This window comes from Aythya ferina (assembly GCF_964211825.1).
Source record: "Aythya ferina genome assembly, chromosome: 3".
Taxonomy (NCBI): Eukaryota; Metazoa; Chordata; class Aves; order Anseriformes; family Anatidae; genus Aythya; species Aythya ferina.
Window position 1 is genome coordinate 19,223,511 of NC_140298.1, and position 20,801 is coordinate 19,244,311.

A 20,801-nucleotide genomic window follows, 5' to 3' on the forward strand; every position below is an offset into this window, starting at 1 on the left:
TTTCCTGCCATTTGCACCCCACGGATTGCATTGTCCCCTTGTTGGACCAGACGATTGTGGAGGTTTTTCCAACCCTAATGATTCTAGGATTCTGTTTTAGGGCAGGATAAGTGCAGCAGCGGGCTGAGTTGACCTCCCATCCCTCAGAGAGCCACCAAAGAGCAGATGAATCAGGGAGGTGACGGTGTCACAGTCCCTGGGGGTGCTTAAGGAAGGGTTGGACGTGGTGCTTAGGGACATGGCTTAGTGGTGACATTAGTGGTAAGGGGATGGTTGGACCAGATGCTCTCGGAGATCTTCTCCACCCCTAATGGTTCTATGATTCTAAACCACTCCATAAAGCTTCTGTAGGGCTTTATTCCTCGTTAACCGATTATCACCGGGGCACTGCTGGGATACTTTCTATTTTTTGACACTTTTTCAAACCACGAGTTCCGGCTGGACACTGAAAGCTCGCTCTGACGAGCCTCCCCGCGGCCGTTACCCGCCAGCCCTCCCCGCCGCCCCGCCCCGCCTCCTCCTGCAGCGTTTGAACGCTGCCGAAGCGGCCAACCCGGAGCGCCGGCGGCCGGGGCGCACCAACGGGCGGCGGGGCGGCGGCAGGTTTGAAGGGCGGCTGGGTGGCGGCGGCGGGACGGCAGGGGACGGGGGCTCTGCCACGGAGCGGGCGGGGGGCGGCTGCTGCCGCCGGCCGGTGCTGCTCCGAGCCGTGAGTTGGGGCTGGGGGGCTAAGAGGGAGCTGCTCGGGTCGAGTCCCGGGGTTGTGTGGCTTGCAGGAGCCTGGGACGGGCTCCGGCTGATGGTGGTCCCTGCGTGAGGGGGGGGGCTGAGGTAACCGCCGCCGGGTCGGTGCTGGGCGAGAGGCGAGCGTAATGCGGTGTGAACATCGGGATAAGGTGCTGATAAACGGCTGCTGAAGGGTGTCAGTCGCATGCATCTGTGAGAACAGAAACCCTGCTTTTGTCAGGGGGGTTGATTAAGGTGGATTTCCTCCATCTCATTTTATTTTGACACTTCTGTCTCATTAGGACCTAATAGTAAAAGTCCCTTCTTGGTGGCCTACAACTCGAGGTTGTACAATACTAAATTCTAACTACTGCTCATCATAAAGAGGCAATTTATTTAAATAAGAGGCTTATTTGATGTCTGTCAAGGTCTAATTGTACTTCCTTTTGTTTCAGGTATAGCTACCATCCATTTGTGTAAAAGAAGAACCCAGTCAGTATGAGCTGGGTTGTGGAGGAGTGGAAGGAAGGCCTGTCCCCCCGAGTCCTTCAGAAGATTCAGGAGCTGGAAAGTCAAGTAGACAAGCTTAAAAAGGAGCGTCAGCAAAGACAGTTCCAGTTAGAGTCTCTGGAGGTAGCTTTGGAAAAACAGAAACAGAAGGTAATGGAAATACTACAGTTGCTTTCCTACAATGCCATTCTGCAAGCCAAACACGATTATAAAGCTTTATAATCTCTGTTGTTAGAAAGTGATTTTGGTTTGTTTCTTTCCACTGACTGAAAAGGTAATGTAGAAATATAAGCTGCTTATCTTCATCATTATTTCATAGCTGTTCATCATAGTCTCCTCTTCTTTAAGTTCTCATCGAATCTTAAGGTCATTACTGCCTTTTATCAGTGTTTGGCATGGCTGTTGATGTCCAGGTGTTTGTTTACTTAGAGACCTTCTTCCAGGCTTTGCTTTGTGACTAAGAAAAACATTTCTTTATTGTTGTGCTTGTTAAAAATCTTGACAATAACTAGACCTATCCTCTATCATCCTCTATCACAGAGCCGCACGATTGATGGCCTCTTACTGTTTCTCCTTGCCAGTGTGCACCTAATTTGTCTTATCTGTTGGTTTAGATTGTGTGCATCTCATTTCTGTTTTTAGAGATTATTTTATGATATTTTTGACAAATTTTGTCTCATCTGGCTCTACACTTGCCCTCCTTGTCAGGGTACTTTTGTGCCTCAGTCAGGAGTAATCCATTTGACTGAGTTCTGCTTTGTAACATTTGAACAGGGTTTAGAGGCAATTGACGAAGGTTGCCTCTTACTCCTGTTAGCTGTTACAGTTTTCTAGCAAAACTCAAGCCTAGTAGTTTACCTTGACTTTTTTCCTGTGACATTCCAGGTTCTTGTCTCATCCTGTCTCAACTGCTGTGTTCCCCAAACAAAAAGAAGGGTTGTATTCAAATAGGTGTGTTTTAAAACTCTTAGCTAGTATTAGTTGCTGATTCTAATACTTATCAGCTGAAAGCAAAGCTGAATGGAATTCTGGAGTTGTTAATTCCCACTGGTTAGTGCTGAGCAGCAGGTGGCTGTAGTTTGCCTCAGAAGCAGAAGCAAGTCTCTGTGTGTCTCTATTTCTAATGTAAAAGCTGTGACCCTTGGTAATTGTGCATCTTCTGTGTAGTGAGTCAAGGTATTCTGATTGCTAAATCTGATAGATGTGAAGAAGTGAGACAATCACTGAGGAGTGATTCAGCGTAGACTAGTACTTAAGGTCTAATGAATTCTTGATGAGATTGTGTCTAGTCAGTAAATAGGAGTTGTTTGGGTGTTAATGTGATGAATTCTAAGAAGCGTTTTTTGTTTATACCCAAGAATATTTGAAAAGTGTGTATATCTGAGGCTTTCAGTGCTGTCAGGGGTTTTGAAAGATTGTGAAGAAAATAACAGCATATAAACTGTAACTATTACTTTAAGTTGAGCAAAGACTTGAGACAACTTTGAAATGGTCCATATTCCTAATAGGTTGAAAATGAAAAAAATGAAGCTGCAACTCAGAAGAGAGAGAACCAGAGCTTGATGGAATTGTGCGAAAGTCTTGACAAGGCAAAGCAGAAAATTTCACATGATCTTAAAGTAAAAGAATCTCAAATCAACATTCAATCAGGGCAGCTGAATGACAGCAAGAAAGAAATTGAAAGACTAGAACAGGAACTGAAAAGGTGAGGACTTGCTTTGTCTCTAATATAAAAACAGTTGTTTTCTCATGTTTTGTTGATTTCTCATTTGTGTGTTTTCACACATGCATGCACAGGCATCTACACAAGACTCTGTGTCACTTCACTTCAAGCAATAAGCACCTATGGTTCCTGTTTAATTTGGGGGGATTTTGTCATACCATGTGATAAGAATCTGCTCATTCTAGGATAACAACAACACAAGTTGTTAGCGTAACTGAGTTACTTTGCAAAAGTAACCTGCAGAGGGCTTGGAGCTGCAAGATAATTGCACAGATAACTCTATCTTTTAAGATCAAGTCTACCAATAAAATATGAAAGCTGGAAGAAGGGGTGAATGCTTCCTGGAGTAGAAGCAGTTACCAAAAACCATGGTGCTGTGACTGAATCACTGCATCTGGTTGCATTGGTAAAGAAGTGATTCCTGTTCCCTGGGTACAGAGATGGACGTTTGGTGGAGCACCCTCTGGGTGCAGAAAGAACCTTTCCCTAACCCCCAGCCTGACCCTCCCCTGTCCCAGCTCCATGCTGTTCCCTCGGGTCCTGTCGCTGTCCCCAGAGAGCAGAGCTCAGCGCCTGCCCCTCCGCTCCCCTCGTGAGGGAGCTGCAGGCCGCCATGAGGCCTCCCCTCAGCCTGCTCTGCTCTGGGCTGAGCAAACGCAGGGACCTCAGCTGCTCCTCATACGTCTTCCCCTCTAGGCCCTCTAGTTTGATATACTTACGCATCACTACTATATTGTGCTGCCCAAAACTGCATGCAGTACTCAAGGTGAGGCTGCATCAGAGTAGAGCAGGACAATCCCTTCCCTTGACCATCTGGCAGTGCTGTGCTTGGTGCACCCCAGGACACCGTTGGACTTGGCTCATTCAACTTGATGTCCCAATAAAGTAACTAAAGAGGGAGCTGCATTGCATTTCCTGTTTTTTTTCTTTATACTTTTTTGTCATCTTTTTACAGTTAGGGAAAACTAAGGAAGCTTGAGATATTGACTGTTGTGAGAAGATTCTAGATTTTAACAATTTATGACATGCAGAAACATCTTTGTGCAAGGAATTGCTGAGATCCATCAAGGAAGTATCCAGTGTGATTCAGCAGGGTTGTTAGAAACACACTGAAATATAGAGTAAACCTACTGTAAAAGGCTGGCTGTGAGAGGTTACAGGCTGGGGATTTCACATTTTTCCATTTCCAAAACCACACAGAAAGCTTAGTTTACTGAATTCTCTGCTGTCCTTTGTAGTTCTTTGCATAGCTATCCACTACAATGGATTACGTGTAGCTTGACCCCCACTATCAGTTTTGATCTTGTATTTGGGTCTGCTTTATCCTAGTTGATCACTTACCACTTCATAGCACCTGACACCCCCCTGGGAGAAGAATCCTTGGTATTGTGCTATAAAATGGAGGGGAGAACGGAGCAGGAAGTTGTGGAGCCACTAATGTGATGGGCTGCAGCCTGGAACCATTGCCTGATTCATCTGGGCTCACTGGGCAGGACCAAAGCTGCTGTTCCATTGGCTGCAGTTCCTGTGTGTAACTTCCCAATTAGTGATGTGGTTTTCATGGATGAGCTTGTAATTGTTCATATTCACAAAAATCAGTTGGAAATCAATTCTAATTCCAAATGGATTTTCAAACTAAGCACTGGAAATCGTATTTACTTGTGTATTTTGGGCTCTTAAAAATAGATAATTGACCTTCTGGTTTCCATTAGTAATTTCTCCTGTTTCTTTCCTAAACAGATACAAATGTGAGCTTGAGAGAAGTCAGCAAGCATTGATTACAGGAGACTCATCATTCAGTGGTACTCCACAGAAAAATTTAACTGCTCCTTTAACACCAGTTCAAAGTCATAATGGTAAATGAATTTTTTTTCATCTAGCACAGGTAGCCAATTGTCAGTTCCCTTGGAAGGTGGGAGAGGTGTTTTGAATATTACACTTAGGTACCGAATTGCCTAATCCGTACTGTGTAGCTTATTATGAGAGTGCCCAGTTTGTAACACTGTAAATTCCAAGTTTAAAAAATAGTAGTGCAGATTGAACTGTTACTGCAAATATTACATCTTTTCAGCAATACATTGATGGGCATGAAATAACAATAGGAATATTTATCAACAGACTGCAGCAATCTTTTTGAATGCTTGTTCCTAGTGTCAGCTCTTCCCTTCACATAGTGAAGAGCAAATTTCTTCTTTCATGTGCTGCAGGTGCTTTAACTAAAGTTCAATCAACAGTCATTTGTTTTCTTTAGGAGATTATTTTTGACTTAGGATATTATTGTGCATAATAATCTGCACAATTAAAACAAAACCTCTGTATCCACTTCAAAGCATCACTTCTATCTTCAAATTAGTGACATCAAATAGATTTAAAATATTTGAATGAACTGGAAAAACGAGAGGAAGATTCTATAACAGGAGAACAGTTACGTAGCCAAACACCTCAGTGCTGTATACACTGAAGAACTGCAATGGGTTCAATACTGAGAATGCTTTATTTGCTGTGAACAAATGTTCTGTGTGTTTGGCATCTCGGTCTTACTCCAATTGGAAATCTGAGATATTTTCATGTATTCTTGTTTCTTTTAATTCCCTTATACATATCCAAAAAGGGGTGCAGGACTGGCGATGTCAGGTATTCCAGATTCACACAGAAGTGTGACCTTCCTGAAGTAAGGATTAGGTTAAAGTAACCTTAAAATGGTGTTGTTGCAGAAGTTTGTTTTCATTGAAAGCTGGTACGTTATTTGGGATGTTACAAAGTATTCTAGCTCTAGATTTTTTTTTTTAAATGTAGAATTATTTACAAATTCAAGAAAAGGAAAGCAAGACTTGCTTTAGACTAATATATTCCTTCTAAAATTTCAGCAAAAGAATCCTGTTCGATACCTATTACATTTGAAAGTTGCTAAAGGGAAAGATCCAGCCTCTGTTTGTTTCTTAATAATGTTAATGCTACTGGGCTGGTAGTGTAAAAATTATATATATACATATAGATGTTGTGTATTTATATATACGTACGTGCATGTATCATTAAATATATATACGTTTTTGAAAGAAAAATATAGATACATGTTCATTATTATATGCATTATATACATTTTTCTATAGATGTTACATGTTGTCAAAAAAAAAAGCACAGAAATAAACTCTGGCATCGGATCCTTACTTTTAACAGTTGTGTTTTCATTCTAATGTCAAGTTCCATGTATGCCACAGGTGTACTTTTGAGGCCCTAAATTACTAAGCATATTTATATAATCATTTCTTCATGATCTTATGCTTCTGACAGCTGTTCATTTTCATCACTCCTGTGATAGTATATAGGTAATCTTTTCTAGCCTTTTCCTAAGTTGTATTACGAAAAAGTATTCATCATGTCTTTGTAGATGCTAAGTTTGAAGAATTAGAAGAAAAATACAAGAAGGAAGTAGAAGAAAGAAAAAAGCTAGAATTAGAACTGAGAACAATCCAGGTTAACGTAAGTATCTTTTGAAAATAATGTGTTAGTGCCAAGAAAGTTAGTACTGCTTAAACTTGGAAAATGAAGTGGAAACTAAATGACATATATTCTGTATCACTTCAAGTGTAATTTATATATGTATTAAAAAGATTAATCAGTGTGTCCTGCCATTCAAAGTAATCTATAGCCAGCATAATTGAATAGCAAAGGAAAGAAGGATATTAAAAATGGGAACACATCTTTCAAAACCTAGAAGTCTTGGGCAGTCAAGGACAAGTGAAAGCAAAGCAGTGCCAGTTTTGACAATTTAAATATAATAAAATAGTAAAATATCTTTGAAAAGATTACAAGAAATAATTCACCCAGCAAGCAAAAATCAGTAATTTTTTTTTAAAATATGTAAGTAGTAGCCAGTATCTTAGAGGATCTCAGAGGCCAATAGGTGATGAAGTTGTAAAGGCTCTCATTGAGAACAAGAAGACCAAATCTTTTTGACTTGGTATTTACTCTTTAAAGGCTAAGATAGCTATATATATATCAAAGCCTTTCTTTATGGTGGCTGAATATGTGGCATAGACTCAAATTGAAAAGCCAGAAAAAGTCTTAAATGAAATTGATCAAATGAATAGTACTAAAAAAAACCCACCAGATACAGACAATATTTACCAATGAATTGATACAGCACTTCAAAGTGGGACTGCTGAATCACTTTGTGCAACTGATTTCAGTTTCCTCTTGGCTCTAACAGGTGGCAAGGGTGATACAAGTTCTTAAAAAGGCTTGCAGTACCAGTTCCTGGGAATGTAGTTTACGAAGACCAACTTTTGTCATGGACAAATTGTTACAAACTTAAATAAAACAGACTAAATGTATTGATGCATGTGTATATATAATACATGGAGAAAAGACCAACTAACTGTTTATTATTTGTAAAGGTAAATCATGCCTCACATTTTCAGAGGTGTGTGGTTCAATTTTTTGTTAGAGTAAATCAGAGAACAAATGTGATTAATTCAATGTAATGTTGCTGGATATCTAAAAGGCTCTGAAAAAAAATAAACTGCTTTGATAAGGTGGAGTTCCTCTTGTGAATTCTGGTAAAGGTTGAGGGCTAGGAATAAATAGTCAGTTTCTGCAGCTGGGGAATGATCAGCAGTGGAGCCTGAAAAGGATGACTGCAGAGAACAGTGCTATTCAGCATATTTGGTAACTATCTGAAAAAGTGTTGAACAATATGGCTGAAGTCCACATGACTTTATTATAATACATTGCAATAGCTACGATATCAAGTTCAGTTCAGCATCAGAAATGTGAAGTAATGCACCTGGAAAACACAATCTGAACGCTGCATATCTGATGCACTCCGGCTCCAAATTTGGTGAAAATATTCTAGGAAGTAATTCTGTAATTATTGTGGCTAGATCTCTGGAAACTTCAATATTATGTTCAACAATGGCAAAAAAGAATTATTTTATTTGAAGTAACTAATGGGGAAGTATTTTTTTGCCTGTGTTCCTTGCATGCTCCACAATTCTGGTCATCTAATCTGAAAACAGGTATAGTAGAATGGGATGGTTCAGAGATAAATGAGGATCAAGAGAGGAAACAGAAAATGGTCATTTTTCTATTTTCATAAGGCACAATAACAGTACCAGCTCTGCAGGGTTTGAACAAAAACTATTAAATGTTATACAGTGTTAAATGACAGAACTCTTTGTCACAGAGTACCGTAAAAAAAAAAAAAAAAAAAAAAAAATACAGACAGATCCAAAAGAGAAAATATAGGTGAAACTTTTCAGTAAAAATTAATTCCTTTAATTTCCAAGTTTCAAACATTTGTCTCAGGAACTCAGGAAATTTAAATAGCACATCAGGGGAATGATTACCTTGTTTATTGTTAGGTTTTTATGTTTCCTGTCCATTTAAAAAAAAATAAAATAAAATTATAAGATTGGAGACAGTATCCTGAACTATAATAAGTTTCTGGTCCTAGCACAGCTATTTCTACATGAGAGCATATTCTCTGGTTGAAGTCAGACTGGGCATTACCTGGTTTAGGGCATTAGTTTAAAAAAATAGTAAATAGGAGGCATTTGAAAACCCATTTTAAAAATACAGTTGGGGGCATTGTCTGAGTTTTTTCATTTAAAACATTTACAGGAAGGAAAAAAATTAGATTTGGACTGTCACTAATTTTTCTATGCAAAGAGGTTACAAGCTGGTACCTAGAATTTTCTGTTAGTGTGATTTTGGCTATTCTGTGCATAAAAGGTTCAATAACTGGGTATATTCTGAATTTACCTGTGTTTGTTCAGAATAAATATGGGGCAGATATCAGATGTGTTAGTCTGGACTTCTATATTTCTTGCAGCTTACTTGTGTCAGAAATTTCCTGTTAGAATGCAGGCATTGATTTTGGAAAATGTAGGAGGTAAATGGTGTTTCTCTCTTGAAAAACACAAAAATCTGGAGATGTTAAACATAAACACATAAAACTCAGTTTTTCAGGGATCCTGGTCTGTGCTGATAAGTACCTGCTATGCTTTTATACTTGAATTAATGTTATTTTATTTATGTAGTATAAAAAGCAGTGATATCAATCAGTAATTTGCAATGGTGTATGATGTGTGTTACCATAACAATTTGAAATGACCATGACCTATTATCTAGTTATTAATAAATGAGTTTTGTTATATGTCAGCTGTAGAACTGTGTAAGGATAGATCTTTTTTTTTTTTTGGTCACAGAAAATAAATCAGCCGTATCCTCAGCAAAGCTCTTTGAGTCATAGGGAGATTGCTTGGCATCAGGCTTCCTCATCTGTGTTTTCATGGCAACCAGAAAAGACACCATCTAGAAATCAAGAAATCCCTGCAAAGAGAAGTTCTACAACATCCTATTTTCCATGGGAAAAGGAAACAAATTCTAGTATAATATCAGAGAAGAAGGAGTTTGACAACAGCTTTGCTGAGAATTATAACTCTTCACTCATCACCCCGCTCAGAGCACAAAACCAAGGTATCTGGTATATTTCTTTAAAAGCCAGAGGCAGCCTCCTGTATGGCTTCAGGAGAGCTGCTGAGCGGATAGAAGAGAGGCACTGCAATTAGTGCTTTAGTGAGAAAAAGAGCAAGATACCTGTTGTTGCCTTTGGCAGCTAGCTCAGCTGGCTACTGGTGTGTGTATTCACAATGACCAGCCAGTACGTGGAGATTATCCACAAGCTGTGGTAGCTTTTACATAATGGGTGTGGGATTTAGGAGGGGAGTTTGTATTTTATGGTGTGGGCAGGGGATATCGCACCAAAATTGAAGGAGAACAACCTTTTCTAATAATTCCATTGCTTATGGAATAGTTCTCTTAAAACAAAGTTAAAACTTTTCAGGATTTCATTCCATCTCAGTGTATTCAAAATTCTCTTGTATTCAAATTCAATTATATTTTTCCTTAATTTTGTATGACTATTGAGATTTATGGCTGAGCAATATCTGTTTAAAAATTCATTGATTGAAAGTGCTTAATGCATAACTGAGTTCATCCATAAAGGATGTTACAGGAAGCCTGGGATAGAATAAGATACTAAAAATACAATGAAAAAGCAAAATATGATGTTATTTTCTGCATGTTGGCAGAAATACATTTTCTCTGATATCTGATAATTGGAAGCGAACAAGGATTTGTTTAGTTATGGATTTGGTGGCCATTTACTTAAACCTGCTATTTGGACCAGGTTTTCCACTAACTGCTTTTTGCAGGATTTTTTTTATTTTATTGGTTTTTGTATTTTCCAAATGTTTATTCAAATGTCTACATGTAAAACTTCAGTCTGGGCAGTGTTTTTTAGTTTGGAAGCCACATGAATTCAGTATCAGGAGAACAGGTTTTTGTGTATTAATTGCTAAATTTTATTTATTAATATTAATCCTTGATAACAGTCCTGTAGCCGGCTAATGCTTTTTAACATAAAATTGCATTGTGATTTTGGAAGGCAGACTCCTGCTGTTGTATAGTATAACAAGGTCACTTGGTTTTTACTTTTTATATATGTAGCTTTAAGGGCAAGAAAAACATTAAAATGTGCAATAGCTCAAAAATCTCTTTGAAGCAAAGGCTTACAGTTGCCCCATATAAATGTTTGCAGTGTATAGCTTTCCTTTAAAAATAAATAAAACAAAGATAAAAATCTGTTGGGTACATTTTTCTGTATTTTTTAAAAACAACAAAGGAAAAAAAATAACAGCAGAATAACAAATTGTCTTTGCTTTTGCAACATTTGTGCCTGACTTTGCATTTTGCTTGTGCTCTCATACGTTGCAAAACGAAATTGGTTGATTTAGTCAACTATCTTATTGTCTTGATAGTTATAGTCATTAAGATGACAGTAGTAGAAAAGAGTTGAACTTTTATCTTTTATCTTAACTGTTTTTAAAATTCAGAGCTAAATTCCAGTGTTAAAGACCTAGAAAAACAACTGCAAGCTCTAGAAAAAGAGAAGAAATCCCATATGAATAAACATCAAGAGGCTGAACTCAAGCTGGACAGAATGAAGTTGGAATTAACACAGAAGGATAAAGTCATAACTAAAACTAGAGATAAAATAACTCAAATGACAATGCAACTCAATCAAGCAACGACACAGGTGAGATGTTGCATCACATCTTCTGAACATCCTTACAATCCATTACCAGTATTAACGTGTGTCAGTTTTCAGTCATTTTAGTAAGAACCAAGTTACTTTGCTAAGTTTCTTGGACATTTGCTGAGATTCCAGTTTTGAGAAGACTGTTAGTTTGTGTATTACCTGTAAAAATGTAAGTATTCATAAGCAGTTGCCATTTTCTGGAAGGTTCTTACTCCACCTGAAGAAATATTTTTCATCCATTAGGTATAGCCCTCAGGCAAGATTGACTGGATTTTTGAAAAATAATTTTAGATTAAGTTCTGTAGAGCAACAGTGACATCTGGTGGCAAGTTGTGACACTGAACAGACTGTCGTGTAACTGAGAACTGAAATCAAGTCTTTTTAAATAAAAAAAAAAGTGAAAAATCAGAAGTTGTTGCCTAAAATACAGTATGTTGTGGTGAGATAATCTGGATTTTAAATGACTTGTATAAACTAAAATCTGGGTTAAAATGCCATGCAAGATGATGTTGAGAATGTATGTAGTTTTAAAATAAGATTCCATGATCTAATCCTAAGCAGTTTGCATGTGTAGGCACACTAAGTAAAGAAAAAGATAGTACAATTTGTTCAGTTTGTTTAATTGACGATTTAGAGTGTATTTAAATATATAATACATAAAAATGAATCCACTTGATTTTTGCTGTTGATCATGCCAAGAAGAGAACACTACTGTTTAAAATCATTGAGTTAAAACTGCAGATAACCAGTTAGAAGTTCCCTTTTACTGATCAGCTGAGTGACAGCATCTTCCTCAACTCCTCTTTCACAGCATTTGACAGATATGAAAATAGTACCCTGAAGTAATCAGTGACTAGTATACACATGATTATTTGAATTTTCACATTTCCATCTATTTTTTTTCTTTTCCTACTATTTTGACTTGCCTACAGAATAGGAGAAAAATATTTCTGTGTCTTCTCCAGATATAATGATTATTATCCATTTTTCTCAGCAAGTTTCTACCTGCTACCTCAGTATATTGGAAAGCTGTGCTGTTTCCCACAGCTCCTGTATTGGTCTGTAAAAAATAAACCTTTGTGTGTTGAGGGTTAACCCATATGTCTTTTGGGAGAGAGAGAGCGCGTAACATTTGGCTGTAGGAGTAGGACTGGCTGGCCCCGCTTGAGTTGAGGCATAGCCTGTCCTTAAGGTACCGTGCAGCATCTCCTTAGCTCAGAGGCATCCTTTGGTCCTGACAGCTGAAAGTTATTCCGTTCTGTTACATTTTCCTTCTCGCACTGAAACTGGATCTCTGCCCACCATTCGTGCGTTGTACGAATGACGCTGAGGTTCTGGATTTTAGTTTCCAGCCTCATATCCCAAATTTAATTTCCGGCATGTCTCTTGCATGGTTGTCACTACCACCATTCCCTGACTGCAGCACTTCCCCTGTGTTAGACGTTCTCACATATTATGAAGTTGGCAGGGTTCTGACTGGCAGGCAAGTTTCCATGGGATCTTACAGGGGCTCACGGTCCCTGCGGTCTTCTTAATAACCCAGCATCCCTGTACTGCTACCTGCATCTTGTTTTCTTATGGCATAAAGGCACTGTTATTTCAGTAAGTCATTCACCAGCTTTTGTTGCTGGGGAATAAAACCAGTCCTGTTCACACTTTCCCATTATTTCTTACCCTCTGGGGGGGGGGGGGGAAAAAGGTGTTTAGCCTTAACAGGCTGTTTTTGGAATAAAACCAGATTTTACTTTTCAGGGAGTTGGGTGACATTGTACCACCCTCTTAGATAATATAATATTAACATAGTAAGCTAAATGAGACAGCAAGCTGACATATTCTTCATGTGGAGGTTAAACCAGAAAATACACTGATTTTTTCATAATTAAAGTCTGAATTGTGGAAAAGACCCACTTGTTGTTCAGGTAGACTAAGATAATTGCCTTTTTTTTTTTCTGTCCAGCTTATGAACGTAAAACATCTCTTGCATTTTTAATGTTTGGGATTGATAACTAATTATTGTAGGTCCAAATGATGGAGCAAAAGATGAAAAGATTGTCTGAAGAACTGAATTGTCAAAGACAAAATGCTGAGAGTACTCGTCAGTCTTTAGAACAGAAAATAAAGGCGAAGGAGAAAGAATACCAAGAGGTAAGGCGGAACTTTTTATAAAACAATACTGATACGTGAGTGCAAAAAGTGGTTTCATAAAATCTGGCAGTAGATGCTAACCAAGGATCTCAGAGAGATACAGGACCTGGTCTAGAAGTGATAAATAAGAGTTAATCTTTGAATAATTATTGCATGAGAAAGAGTGTCAAAAGATTCAAACAGAGCAGTAATTGTATTCATCCAAAGCTGGGTTTGAAGAAGCATTATGTTGTTGATTCTCCCTACAAATCCAATCCATGTTGGCTGGTGCATGCACCGACTGGAATCCTTCATGGGGGTGGCGGTGCTGAGAGCAGAGAAGCAGCACAGCACCCTGCTTCACGGGTGCTTTGGTGCTACAGCCTGCTTCAGCAGCTGCTCGTTTGGATGCCAGGCAGTCTAGGTGCCATGCACAGGAACTGCTCCTGTGAAGAAGACTATTTTTGTTAAAAAGGCCTTCACAAGGCTACTATGTAAATCCACACACTGTCATTCTAGGTTGTTCAACAAGGCCAGCTGATGTGAGGAACACTTTCTCTGTAGTGTTTGTCATCTGTAAGCTGTTAAAAGCTATTATGAAGTTTGTTTAATGTTCCTTTATTTGTATGAACTGGATGCTATGCATGGCAGCCAAATCCCACGTGAAGGTTTTGTTTTATGCATTTGGGCATCCAAATATGTGGCCTATCTTGGGAATATCTCATCTGTGCGTTTTTCTCAGGGGAGACTTTTCTATTCTGTGAAACCTAAGCCCTGTCCTGGTCCTAATGAATTCTGCCCTGTGAAGCCTTTTTTGTGTGTCCCTTGTCCCATTTCTGTTTCTAAAAGTCAGGTGAGATTCAGGTATGCATTCCATTAACTTCTAGGCAATGGCCTGGGACTTCTCAGGCTTTATTCAGAGATGGTAACGTAGACTGGTTTCAGAGTCTAAACAGTTTCCAATGTTCTCTCTCAATTTTTGTTTGAATGTTTCCATCTGAGCTTCAAATTTCCATAATTGTTGGGTTGCTGTGGGACATAAAGTCCCCATTTCAGTGAAAAAAAATGAACCCTACTGTATGGTATGCATATAATAGCAAAGAAGAGATGAATTTGTCTACTTGTACTTTAATGTAATTTTTATTTGAAACACATCCTGAAGATAACAAATTTTAATACTGATACTTCTACTAGTTTTAGATTTTTTTCCCTTTTCATGATATGAACATTGCTGTAATGGAGTTTTTAAGCAGATGACACAAATGGTGTTACAGCCATTCTTGCCCATGAGAAAGAAGTGTGCATCAAAGTTGTTTTCAAGTTTTTGTTTATTGTGTTTCAGAGCAGGCAGTATCGGCTAATGAAAATCATTCTGTTGTTGGTTCAGTAACCGAAATAAAAACTTGTTTTAATTTGTGTATTTATTTCTTTGATATTGTACCACTGTTTTCTAGGAGCTAGCTTGTCAGCAACGTTCCTTACAAAAGCTGGATCAGCAGAGCAACCATGTAAGAAACAAACTGAACCAGGAGCTACAGCAAGCCAAAAACAACTTCAACTCCCTGCAGGCAGAATTTGACAAAGTAGGCTTTTTACGCTAATATCTTCTATTAAGCTTAGGATTTACTGATCTTGACAGCACTGCCTTAAGTTAATTCTACATAAAAAAAAATAATAATAATTAATATTGAAGCTTATATTGATGTTTTGTGCAGTTTGTATTAGCTGTTTTGTATTTACCATTTCTCACTGAAGTACTATGTATTTAAATGTGAATTGCAGGGTTTAGAATGTTTGGGGCTAGTCTACTTTCCACAGGGAACAGTGCAACTGAAATAAAGCTGCTGTGTGAGGTGCGACTAGTTGGGGCTGATCACAAGAGACAGCTTGTACAAAAAACCTGCAGAGGTGCAGTCTGATTGTAGAGCTAAACTGATCAACAAGTAGTTGCCTTTTGGAACCACAGCCCCACTTTATGCTCCCTATTCATGCATTCCTGTTACTTCATTTGTAGCAGCACCCTCACTCATCTGAACACACAGAGAGATGAAACAAGGACTAAAAGAACAAACAAAAATTATATATAAATAATATATAAATAATAAGAGTTTCCCATTAGTTTAACTCTGTGGACTTCCTCTCCACAAAATCCAGATGAATCGGGGCTTGTATGAGGAGGAACCTGACTACAAGGGAGGTCTCTCCCACTGACCATTAGATCCCACTAGTTGTGATGGGACCACAGTTTTAAGGAAGTTGGAAAGCAGCAGCAGTCTAAAGAGAGACTAAAAAAGATACATATGTATGGGTCAAAAAACTCTTGCGAGCAGCTATAAAGCAGCAGAGCAAACTGAATTATTAAAAAGGGCCATGAGTCTTTGAAAGCCATGCTGAGAAGGGCCATTAGCAGGGAGGCTGAGCGAAAACAGTATTTCTGAAAGTGACAACAGCTTTCTTACAAGCTTGTTTTATTTTAGAAATGTAGTTCTGTGAAAACATTGTCAAGTGTTTTCAAGGGAGGTTTCTTTATGCACATCTTATTTTACATGTACTTACTGAATAAATTGATTTTGTATAGAAAAAGAAGTGCTTTTAGTTCTTTCTCCAAGAAAGCTAATTTATTATCTAATTATCTAAGAGTAGATTTTATATTATTGTTTGTTTTCCTGTTTTGGCTTGATAATGCCATTTCCTTCTATTTAAATCTGGAGCATTACAGGACTGTTTCAAAGAGCTACGACGTATTCAGTTTCTTCAAAATACTGTGTCCGTGGAGTGAGAAGAATGGTTGTGATTCTTCGTTTCTGATTCACATAGCTTACCAACAAGGCTATTATGCTGCCAATCTCATTTTAAGCCTAGAGTTATCATTGCAGTGATGTAGCTGCAAGTTGGATGTATTAACCCACCTCAGACAGTCTATATGTATTTTAGAGACGTTATCTTTCTGATCAGAGGGAAAGGAACTGAAATGCAATAAGAAGCTGTTTTCTAAACCACTCTAAAGCAACCTTAGGTTTGTGCTGGGGTAATTTTTGTAATAGAGTGTTAGTTTAAGCATAGGAGGTTTAAAAAAAAAATGTTATGCCTGTAAACACAATGTGAATTTTCAATGCTCGCTCTTGCAGATAATGGCAGCAAAGCAACGCTTGGAACGTGATAGCAGTGATCTCACTCAGAAGCTGTGCAGAGCAGAGCAGGCTCTATTAGCAGCCCAGGCTAAGGAAAGTGACTTGACAAGAAGCTTTGAGGTAAATAATGCAGAGGAGTAACGGGTACAATTAATAATATAAATTAACAAGCTGTAAACGCTCGGACTGTCTAGTTACCCACATAGCATATTTCCACATAAGCCATCTTAAAATGTTTTTATGAACTATCTTATTAATACTTTAGTCATGACACAAAACAAGGTCTTCACTAACTTCATGTAGACTAATGGAATTTGCATATTTGGCTGAAGGATTGGGATTACAATACTGTAGCATTACTGCTGAGCTTCTAGTTCATGTTGGACTTCTGTTACCAAACGTAGCTTTTTGTTTTAAGAGATTCTTGCTTTTAGTCGTGAAATAAAAATGAATAAATATTTGTCTGATTTTTAGAAGTAAATTCCAGAATCATTGACAGTTTCTTTGGTGCATGCTGCCAAACTCAAAGATTTTCTGCAGATTTACTATATCCTCTTTTGAAAAAATTGCATTATTCTAAGAAGAAATACAGTTCAACACATACACAGTGCTCCTAATGCTTCCCTCAAAATAAAGTTTAATTCAGAGAAGTTTTTGGCTGTGGACATACTACCTCATTCACTTGTGCAAAAATCTTTTCAACTTTAGCATCTCCGTGGTCTTCTGTTACATTATTTTGCTTTGGTACAATCAGAGTGGAAACACTAGAAACACTTACAGTTGTGCCACTAGGAGACCTCTTAGTGAATTTCTTTTATTTTCTACTTCTAATTCTCCAAAAAAAGGGAAGGGAGCTTGATAGCTATGTAATCCTTGTCACTGATTTGTTTCATTTAAACACTCTTATCTTCCTTGTTGCCTGTTATCATGAGTGGGTATAAAATAATCTGGCATAATTTCTGCCAAAAAAATTACTCGGCAAAATTTTATGAAAAAAATTAAAGTAACACCAGGGTTTTTTGACCAGATCAGTACAAGCCTTGATAAAGCTTTAGTATACTGTGAAAGTTTAGGTGCATTCCTGCTGGTGGATTACAATATCTGGAAGCATTGCCAGGTATTGGAATGTGACTATTTAAAGTGTTAATTGTTAGAACAGTATTTCACAAGGCTTTGGCCCAGCTGACTAGCACTCTTTTGTACAATTCCCAGGCACAGTTTGGGAGTTCACACGAGCCTGGCACTGTTCCCAGCAAGCAGTTTGGTTACAGCCACCTGTTTTGGAAGATAGAAGATTTTAGTGGTACAGATACAGGCTGTTCCGTGCCACTTGGCCTCAATGCTGGATTGTGGTCCTTGGCACATATTTATTTAGCAAATAAATGTAGCCAGTGCCTTCTAGTGGTAATGCTAATCAAGAATGTGCTTGTTCTTCCAACATATCTCAGAGGAAAACATCTAGAAAGCTTCTACTCATTCTCAGTGTGATCTTTCATATTTTTAATTAAAAAAAAAAAGGGCTTTGTATATCAAATATTGTGGGCTCATACCCTTTCTTATTTTGAAATTATAGACTGAGGTTAGATTTGGTACAGGTGGTTTTAGGGTTGGATTTTTTTTTTTTAAATTCTTTTGTCAGAGAGCGCCTTAATTTGTGGAGATAGCATTTTTACTGCAAATTCTTGGAAATGCTTCTTTTTATCTACCAATCTTGTATCCACCTTACTGGTCTGTAACTATAATAATTTTTTCTTCATATATATTTGTGTTGGCCAGACAACTGAACAGCTGGTGACAGTGATGTTTCAGAACATGAGCAATATATTTATGAAGAAGCTGAGTCTGGGGGAGAAGGTAGCACTTGAAGAGATCAGTAACTGTGTTTTTCTCTGTCTTGACTCACACAAGACAATGTGGTATAGTTAGCAGAATTTAAGGCCTGGCTGTTATCCTTACTCTCATAAATAAGTATAAAGCAAAAAAAGTCATCGGGAAAGTCAACGAAGCCTCCAAGACTTCAAAACAATTTGAAGTTCCTCCTGAAATCAGTAACACCAGTATATAGGTTCTGGACTTTGGTTTAATTTTTGCTTTTTCAAGGCATAGTTGCAGAATGGATAAATTGGGTAAAACAACATACAAGTAGAAGCATTAACTGGATTGAAACCAAATTGATTCTATTGCTTATAGCTTTGGAAAGAGCAAACGGCTCATTGTTACCAGATACTTTGTTAAAGCATGGCTTCCTGGGTCTTACTGAATGCTGTTTATTGAAAACGTTTGCACTGAATCAAAATAATTGGACCATTCAGCCTTTTTAATTTCTTAAACTTGTTTGTTCTTCTGTCCATAGATCACCCTAAATGTTCTAATGAACAGGCTTGTTCAGTCATGGACTCGTATTGCATGTACATGCGGTGCTTTGAAAGCAGGAAGTTTGAGTACTACTTTGAAAAATTATTGTTGAGATTGCCAGAAAACTTTGTTCCTTGAAACTTTTATGTGACTTTTTTATTATAAATTCTGTGTAGGGAAGGCTGTGAGTAGAAGGGAAGGTAACTGCTAGTGACAGTGACAATTTTAATCATGTTCTGAGGGTGATTTATTTATGTTGTTTCAAAAACAAGCCTGCCATGCCAGCAAGCTTTTAATTTTTTTCATCCAGACCTTTCTGTTTCTTGAGCTTGGCTTTTGTGAATTGCTGTCCATCTGCTAGTAGTAAACGGATGAATAATTGACGGCCTGTTTCCAATCGGGCCATGCCAGAGCCATGCCATCTGTTGTCCAGCAGCACAGGAGTTTAGAGAAAAAAAAATTAGTTTCCCTACAAGAACTTTTGTTTTGCTTCCTAGATGCAATATAGTTATGTAGTTGGCTTTTTGCTTTTTTAAAACTCAATTTATTTGGAAGAAAATGCTCTTAATGGCAAAATAACCCTCTGGAAGTACAAGCATTTCTAAATAAAATTTGAACAGTGTTGCCACGATAATATTTTTTTAGTAGAAAGAGGACTTTGCATGAGATAAGTGAAATTTGATCTATAATTTTCTTGTTAAATTTGATGCCATTTCAGGAGTTTGTTTCCTTTGTTGCTTTAGGAAAGCACCCTAACTTAATCACCTCTTATTTTGTAGGATATGTTCTGTCCTGCCTCTTTGGGGTAGGTCATCTGGAGCTGTTTGTTGTATGCAAACAAAGGGTGTCCTGACTGTGTCAACTGGCAGCATCCCTCAGATGCTGTCAACGAGTTAAGTTTATGCTCAGCTAATGTTCTCGAACAGGGCTTAGGAATCAATGTCCATCTGCCCAGAGAGGACCTAGTGGAATATCTGTCTTCTGATTGAAATGAACTGAATTCTTTGATCTTGACAAACCTTACAAAATCTGGTCCTTCTTTATTTTTTGTTTTAGGAAGTGAAGCAGGAAAAAAACCTTCTGGACTTGCAATTTGAGAAAAAATTGCAAGAGATCCACCAGCTTGAAGAGGAACTAGAAAGAGTCAAGCAATCTTTAAAGCAGAGCCAGAATTTTGCAGAAGAGATGAAAAGTGAGTTATGTATTCACATTTGCAGGACTCCTGATGGATGCTCAATAATGCATGTTTGCTGCAATCCTCTAAACTTGATTGTGAATTAAGCAAAAGGGTTTCCTCTGTGAGATATGATTATGATGGTATTTTTAACCAACATTAAGTTTGTCTGAAATGGAAATGAATTTTTATCTAAACATATGCAATTCCAGAAGATACACAATTTTGAAATTAACTGAAGTATACTGAACTTACCAACAAACAAAATTTCAGAGAATGCGTTTAAACCAGGAAACTTCTGTTTTATAATTCTTGTTTATTTGAATTAAAAAAAAAAAAAGGGAGGGGAAGGAAAACGTTATGGAGCTACTAATTGTTGATTCTTCTTTGCAGTGCTTGTTTCTAATCGAGAACACAATTTTTCAGGAATTAAATTGAAATATAAAATATTCTTTGTAGTTCTGCTGGATTTGACTAATAAAAGGGGATAGATTCCCACTTGCTTCTGTGTGGAAATCAAACTTAATGTGAGCTTTTAGAACGAAGATTTTGAATTTGATTTTGTTTTCCTGAAAATTAATGTCCACACTTTTCATTGCCTTTCAACTGTTGATTTGTTTTTGATTGGGTAGACAATTAGCAGTCCTTACGAGCTATCTGGAGGAATGTATTATCTTTTTCTTTTTTGCTACTTGTACATGCTGCTTCTTATTCTGTTCTTATTAAAGCAGAGGAACAATTATGACAATTTTGAAAAATGGCTGTGTAGAATTAAGCACCTTTTTTGGCAGAAAAGGAACACAAGAATGATCCATTAAAAGGTCATACTGTTACAGGTCCTGTAAAAAGAAAAAAAAAATGTGAAAATGACACAGAAATAACAGGTAGCTAGTCACCTGAGAAAACGTGTACTTACCAGAGTGGAGTGCAGACTTGTATTAGGCTGCAGAACAG

The 20,801-nt window shown here is 37.8% G+C and overlaps 1 protein-coding gene across 1 annotated transcript in view; it reads left to right on the forward strand.

The window, feature by feature from the left end:
• The first annotated feature begins 527 nt into the window (after positions 1-527).
• The window catches only part of CENPF (centromere protein F), a 37,327-nt gene continuing 17,053 nt past the window's right edge, over positions 528-20,801 (forward strand). Inside the window, exons 1-11 of the mRNA XM_084513559.1 lie at positions 528-603; positions 1,182-1,386; positions 2,745-2,941; positions 4,700-4,815; positions 6,348-6,439; positions 9,169-9,439; positions 10,858-11,060; positions 13,083-13,208; positions 14,642-14,770; positions 16,316-16,438; positions 19,730-19,865. Of these exons, the coding sequence (XP_084369685.1) occupies positions 1,225-1,386; positions 2,745-2,941; positions 4,700-4,815; positions 6,348-6,439; positions 9,169-9,439; positions 10,858-11,060; positions 13,083-13,208; positions 14,642-14,770; positions 16,316-16,438; positions 19,730-19,865 (1,555 nt within the window). The 5' untranslated portion in view covers positions 528-603; positions 1,182-1,224. The remainder of the gene's footprint in view (positions 604-1,181; positions 1,387-2,744; positions 2,942-4,699; positions 4,816-6,347; positions 6,440-9,168; positions 9,440-10,857; positions 11,061-13,082; positions 13,209-14,641; positions 14,771-16,315; positions 16,439-19,729; positions 19,866-20,801) is intronic.